At 35.0% G+C, this 7,500-nt stretch overlaps 1 protein-coding gene and 1 long non-coding RNA gene across 3 annotated transcripts in view; one reads left to right on the forward strand and one right to left on the reverse strand.

Moving 5' to 3' along the window:
- Positions 1-1,531, forward strand: part of LOC125645571 (uncharacterized) — a 2,926-nt gene extending 1,395 nt beyond the window's left edge. Inside the window, exon 3 of the long non-coding RNA XR_008803524.1 lies at positions 256-1,531. This is a non-coding gene — a long non-coding RNA (uncharacterized LOC125645571). The remainder of the gene's footprint in view (positions 1-255) is intronic.
- LOC125649996 (T-complex protein 1 subunit delta-like) overlaps positions 1-7,500 on the reverse strand; it is a 21,928-nt gene that overhangs the window by 6,646 nt on the left and 7,782 nt on the right. For both annotated transcript variants that reach the window (XM_048877921.2, XM_056167151.1), the window contains exons 3-7: positions 7,410-7,499; positions 6,332-6,440; positions 5,757-5,899; positions 4,545-4,666; positions 4,078-4,213 (exon numbers count right to left, since the gene is read on the reverse strand). In XM_048877921.2, the coding sequence (XP_048733878.1) occupies positions 4,078-4,213; positions 4,545-4,666; positions 5,757-5,899; positions 6,332-6,440; positions 7,410-7,499 (600 nt within the window). The remainder of the gene's footprint in view (positions 1-4,077; positions 4,214-4,544; positions 4,667-5,756; positions 5,900-6,331; positions 6,441-7,409; position 7,500) is intronic.

Below are 7,500 nucleotides of genomic sequence, written 5' to 3' on the forward strand. Positions count from 1 at the left end.
AGTTGCATTTGATATATATATAGGAGGTAGTATTGCACTACACAATCGGGGGGCGGGGCAAGGAATTGCAAATTAATTAGTTGTGAAAGTAGAAACAGACGTTAGATGATCTTAAGTTTATGTAAACAAATGTATCTAGATAGATAATGCATTCTTTACATTTTTTTCTGCATAAGAAAGTATCGTTAGGTTTTAAACCCAATATATTCAGAAAAGTTTACTGACATTTCTTATATTTTCATCATTATTCAACAGAAATTCAAGCCGAAAACAAGAAGAAATAAAGAAGCAATAATAGACTCAAACCAGCAATCTTTGCAAATGCAAGAATGTAGAACCCAGCAGTAATTACGTGCCCGAGTCCTGCAGTTCGAATGTTCCAGTACTCGTCGGCAACACTTCTGGACCTAGCAGTATGCTTAAGACTACTACATCAATCAGCAACACACCTGTACCAGTCAGCAACTTGAAAGAACCCTGCTATACTCGTGTGTCTGTGCCATACAATAACTCAGTTGTACTTAATGGTCAAGATGTGTTAACCTCTGTCAGCAACACCTCAGTACCTTGCAGTTAAAATAAGCCTGTGCCAGTAAGCAACTCGAAAGAACCCTACTGTCATACTCGTGTGCTTGTGCCAAATAACAAAATTTCGAATGTAATTCTTTGAGATTTATTTTTAATCAACTGCTCTAATAATGATGACTGTGCTATTCAAAATCTCAACACTCTTAGCCTATGGTCTTTTCCCAAAGATTGAGTGTTTGATGATTTGTGGATTCAAAGGAGAGTATATATATACATTATTTGCTGTGGTTAGGAATTACCATAGTGCTTAACAGTAATCTTATTACAGTTTATTTCTAGTCATCATGATCTATTGTTTTAAAATATTAATTAAGCTCTGATTTTAATTGTATAATTTCATTTTGATTATGTTTATAACCTAAATTCAAATCTTTGTCAGAAATTAATCTGTTATGTTAATAAATATTTTGCTTTTTACATATCTATTCGCATGGGGGGAAAATGGATGCGCATCGATGGGCTGATATAATTTTTTATCTTTCTATTTCAAATTGGTATAATTGTCAATTTTGTGAACTATTACATGGTAACTATTGTAAGTTTCATATAATGTCCAAAAATTGTTACAGATATAGCACCCCCTTGTAATTAACCTTTTACAAATTTACTCTATGGGACATAAACTGACAAATCATTGGAAAAAATTCAACTCTACTCCATGAAATGTATTTGAATTTTAATATCACATGTATAATGTGTCTATTTTTTATCATTTTAAAAAAATTTTTGCATCCTTAGGATCATTATGAATTTGTGTTAATTACTTATTGAACTACATATTACATATATTAGAAATATTTAAAACTACTATACATCTGTATAATCTCCTTTGTTAGTTATGTGATTATTATTGAATGTACTTGTCAACTGATGAAAAATTTAAGCTGTTACACAGGCATAATTATGTATTGTTAAATACAGTTCCAATTTTCAAATACCTGTCAGTTATTGTGTTCATTATTTTTTCAATCTTGTATTCCGTTATAGGAGTTACTAAATATGCAGGCCACAAGTAGACTCCTGTATGTAATTTTTTTGCCTTGGCTGTTGATGAGGCGTATTTTCGCTAAAGACGTATTTCCTTATTGAGGCGTACTTTCTACAATTGGAGGGTTTTTGTACGGGTGTATTTTTGCTAGAGACGTATTTCCTAGTTGAGGCGTATTTTCTTTTTAAAGACGTACTTATTAATCTAGACGTACTAATTTGCATAATTCAAGCTAAATTACGCCAGTATTTTTCATAGGATTTGTTGTTTTTTGTACGGGTGTATTTTTGCTAGAGACGTATTTCCTAGTTGAGGCGTATTTTCTTTTTAAAGGCGTACTTATTAATCTAGACGTACTAATTTGCATAATTCAAGCTAAATTACGCCCGGAGTACGCCTCAGGTACGCCAGTATTTTCCATAGGATTTGTTGTTAAAAATCTAGCTGGACTTTCAGAATTATGGGTACGCCAGGAAATTTTAAAAATTACGTGAGCAAATTTTCGTACGGGTAATATAGCATTAGTTCAGAAATAAGTTAAATTGAGAATGCTTCTGATTGACTGTCAAAAATATCGCATCCGTCCGAAATATCAGAACTTTCCCCTACTGAAGAACACAACTTGCACACTGGATGCCCCGAATTCTCTTGTTTCCTCGCTCCTCGTATAGACAACATTTCTCCATCTCGATCTTGCAGATCACTAGTCCGAATTGCGAGCCGAATTCAATGTTAAACTCACTTGTAACTAATCAATAAAACAATCATGATTCTTGTACTTATTAATATCGATTAAAAGAAAATATCAATCCAAAATTCGATATTAAACAGAAACCAACAGTTGTAGTCAACCGAATTTTCACTGCCATTTGAGCAAACGAGTCTCGTGACTCAAAACAAAGCTCGACAGTTTGATAAAATGTTTTCAAGAGACTGTTTATGTGATGAAAGAACCCATAAAATCGATATTAGTAAGTACAAGAAGAATCGTTTTATTGATTAGTTATGAGCTTAAAATTGAATTCGGCTTGTAAGTATTTGAAATCAGCCAGAGAATGCCGCCTCCAGCTGGAGGCGGCAAAATTTCTAGATTTCGGACCAGAACACCTCCTGTATTCGTATTATTATTTTTAAAATTTGGATCGAAACCAAAGAAGATATAGAAAATTTTTGTCATTATAAAATACTGATCTGCACCAGAAACGACCTTGAAATTTTCTTAAAATTAAAAAAAAAAACTTCACCAGAATGGCGTAATAAAAACTTATGGGTCGGTGTGAATTTTCAGACTCGGTCGGGCGAGGGGAAACAAACAATATTTTTATTTTGGCCTTGTTATCTATCAAACTTTAACACAAAAAGGCAAAACAAGAAAACTATGAAAACAAGAGGTACTGTGAGCAATGCTCACTAAGAATACCCCCGCTTACCCCAATCTCCCAAAGGATGTAAAAATATGGTATGCCTTTATAGAAGAAAATGGAAGATACAGTCCGAAACAAATTCATGGTATAAACCTATAATTTTGACCTTGAGATCAAAGGTCAAGGTCATAAAGAGGTCATGAATGTACACGACAGTCTCATGATGATACACCCATGTCTTATGGTATGACTATGTCAAAACCCTATAATCAATTTTGACCTTGAGGTCAAAGTTCAAGGTCATATAGAGGTCATGAAGGTACCCGACACATCATCTCATGGTGATCCACCTGTGTGCCAAATATGGTATGCCTAAGTCAAAGAACAAAGAAGTTATGGCCCGGACACGAATCTGCACAGACAGACAAGAGTGATTCCTATACCCCCCCCCCCCCCCCGAACTTCATTCGATTCGGGGGGGGGGGGTGGGGGGGGGGGGGGGGGTGGGGGTGTTATATATAATAAATACATGTACAATACAGAATAAAGGCATTTTCCCCTCTGAACCTTCAAAATACATATACACATCTACAATACAGGCATTTTTAAATTTTGAATCCTCAAAAAATGTGTTTAAGTACAAGATATTCTACGATATATACATTTCGTAAACACACAAACGTACACAATGACATTTGTATAATTCATAGAAAACCTCTCCAGGCATTAATTATGTTATACAAATATCTAATATTTACTGTAATACTAATTTTGAGACCATTATAATGCAAAATACTATAACAGATTCAGTTTCCTTTCTTTGTAAATACAAAATTATTAATACCTAATCAAATGATCGTTTTGACTGAAAATACAGTGTTATCAGTTTCAAATTTTTTAGATTAGAGACTTTAGAAAATATTTCAGAGCAACTTCAGTCATTTAAACCATAGCATAACTTCATCAACTTCTGAAAAGGTTTACGTTCACATTTATCAATGTCTTAGTGAAGCAATATATAGATTTAGGATAAAGATATGCAGAACTGCATCAGTTTTGGGTGAAGATACAATGGATATATAGTTACATATACATGTATTAGTTTTGGGTGGAGATGCAATGTATAGAGTTACGTACATCGGTTTTAGGTGGAGATATACAGAACTGAATCAATCCTATCTTGGCTTTTTCCACTTTGTTTGGCCCGCCCTGGCCCCCTCCTTTTTGATTGAACACCAAACCGTCAATGAGCTCAGTATCTTCAATGGTCCCACTACAAACATTAAATAATACACACAAAAATTATAGCTTACATCGTACCTAGGCGAGTATTCAACACTTTAATAAAGATATCTAGATCTGGATTTTCTCGTTACAGTTACCTGCAGAAAATACCTGTCCTCACATATTACACATCTGACCATAGATAACTTTACACAGAGAGCTGTACATTGAAATCCTGACACGATACAGATCTTTTTTCACTACGTTGGCCTCACCCTAAATGTGTTGGTTTTTTTTTTTTTACTACTTTGGCCTCACTTGAAGCGTTTCCCCCCAACTTTGACCTCATCCTAATTGTTTTTTCACTACGTTGGCCTTACCCTAAGCGTTTGACGATTTTGATGTCCCTGAGGTCTACATTGGTCGCTGTAGCTGGGTCTATGACCTTCATCACTGCGTCCACAGCTAGTGGGGAGAGCAGGCTGGAGTATTGGGACACCACCTGTTTCAGTAAATCACTTTCTCAGTCAACAAATCGGTTTTAATACGTTTATCATGCTGTAATAGTTATGCTGTATTAGTTATTTTATTTAAAATTTTGGTTTCTTGTCATCTAACTATCAGTAAATCAATTATTGCATTAATCCAAGTTTTGACTAAACCAGTGTGCGAAATTAACCATGGACCGATAGACAATGTCTATAGAAAATCAACTCGGTCTATAATAATCAAAATAGCTATAGACTGACTTGTCTATAGGAATTCTGAGTAAAAAACTGGTTCCCCGCCGCATATTAAACATATATGAGAAGTGGGACCAGTTTATATGTAGTATGCTGATGTTTCTGTTCACCCCTTAGCTGTAATAAAATGTTCCACAATGTAATTACAAATCATTCGAATCAGATTATTCCATTTACAACAGGGGGGGGGGGGGGTGGGCTACTACAATGTACGCCATTTTCGTGCAAATTCGGAATGTCCTTTTTGAAGGGTTTTAAAATTATGTGGAAGGGGGTGCACGCACTTGAATCAAACAGAAAGCAGTCAGTACAACAAGTTCCAGCAAGGCTAAAGTCGCAGAAAATCATGAGAAAATGAAACGTAGTAAATGTGACTTAGATGAAGAATCAGGCAGTGAAACTGAGCTGGAACAAAATGAAAAAGAAAACGAAATTGAAAAGCTTGATGTGCATGAAATTGAAAAAGAATATAATTAAACTATGAACAAATTACCAAACCGAATTTGTGTCTATTATTTATTTTTAAATATTAAACAATGAATATTGCATGATAAATTTTGGTCTATAGGAATTTGTTGTGGTCTATAGAAAATAAAATGACTATGGACCGAAAGTCTATAGGACTTAAGTTAAGTTTCGCACACTGCTAAACACATGATAAAAAGGGCTAAGGATTTTTCAAAGCAAATTCAATTGAAATCAGTTCCCAGACCTTTCAGATTGGGAATTTTACAATGTTTGACCCCAAAACTGGGAAACTCATATTGTGGTTGATGGTGACCAAAAACAATGAAAAAGTGACTTTAAGCAATAAATCCCACAGAATATTTTGTAGTTTTAACTTGTTACCTTGGAATTCAGCGAGGTTGAGGCACTCTTCAAGAGCGAGTCTCTGTCGGATAGCTCTACTGGCGTACTGATTTCTTGTAGAACCTTCAGGGATTTCTCTGCAGCATTTTGAAAGGACTCAGAAATGCTAGTGGGATGAATACCTGTAATTAAGCGACAGGTATAAACCGTATTACCATGATCACACTGCAAACTTCATTTACATAATGAAAACAAACAGTGATTAATCTCATGACTCCTATAAGAATACAAAATAGAGAATCCGAGGGACATCAACCATTCTGTTAGAATATATACTCCACAGAGCAACACCTTTTTATACTGGGCGAGGTGTCAGCCAGCATTGTATTGTTATTGTTTCTATTAATCGAAGAACATATATATACCTGTATATATATATATCAAGCGACAAGTTTCCTTGGGGATAGTGTCCACTAGCAGAGATACATGCTTGATGGTTAAATGAAAGGTGATCAATCTCATCATTATCTCACAGCACTAATACTTGATTACTAACTTTTGGCTAACAGTTAAATCTCATCATTATCTCACAGCACTAATACTTGATTACTAACCTTTGGCTAACAGTTTGGCACAAGCTTCTAGGAGACTCCCTGCAATGACCACAACAGAAGTGGTCCCATCACCCGCCTCCACGTCTTGAGCATGAGACAGCTCCACTAACTACAACATTAGGCACACTCGGTAATACTTTTGTTAGACAACAAGAGGCCCAAGAATTTAAACGATTATGAATGGTGAAAGTGCAGTTTTACAATTTTCAGTCATGTGGAGTTACTACAGAATTCAGTTCACGAATCATGGTAAGAAATGCAACTTATAAATGACATCTATTTGACTGATTTGTACTTTATATTTCATAGTTTGTTGCAATTCACAAACATTCTGTTTAGTGATTCAATGCCAGGACCGAGGTAAAATTTGAGTGATAAATAATGGACTGATTTCTGCACATCTTGGGAAGTAGACGTAATTTTAGGATGAACTTTGGTAGTAACATGACAGCGTCCCCCCCCCCCCTCCCCTATATAACTGGTACCATTCCCAATGCCAAAAACCATTGATTTTTCCCAATTTTGAGACTTAAAAATTCCAAATTCACTTGCCGAAAAATAGACCGCTGACATCGTAATTTAGTTAGTTTGAAACGTTGTACGAGTTAACTAAAATGTTCACTTCCGGTATTAAATCAAAAGTACAGATCATGGCAATGCGCATGTTTTGTAGAGCTACGGCGATTCTAAAACGAGCTTACTACAATTCCTTATGTCTCACAACAGCAAATATTTCCATAAAAAAGTTTGTATAGAGATTACTACTTCTTGTTTTGTTCTCCTTTTTTTCTTTTCTTTTAGTTGAAATCATTTGCCGATACATTAGTAGAAAATTCCCAATTTGTTCGATTTTGATGCTATTTTTACCCAATTGAATGGGTACCGGTACAAGTACGTAGAAAAAAAATCGCTGCGTGAATATATATATTTCATCAGCGAACTTGGGTACCATATCTTTCATTCCATACCTTTACTTTTTAATAGTAAATTTTAATACTTAAGCAATATAACTGCCTGGGATACATGTACATAATCATGTTATTATTCAATTTCTGCATGTTCGTTTCATTTTCTTTACCATTTTTGCAGCAGGATGTAAAACCTGCATCTGTTTCAGTATAGTTGCTCCATCATTCGTGATTGTCACATCCCCATTTGCAGCCTGGATC

The sequence above is a fragment of the Ostrea edulis genome, chromosome 5 (assembly GCF_947568905.1).
Source record: "Ostrea edulis chromosome 5, xbOstEdul1.1, whole genome shotgun sequence".
NCBI lineage: Eukaryota > Metazoa > Mollusca > Bivalvia > Ostreida > Ostreidae > Ostrea > Ostrea edulis.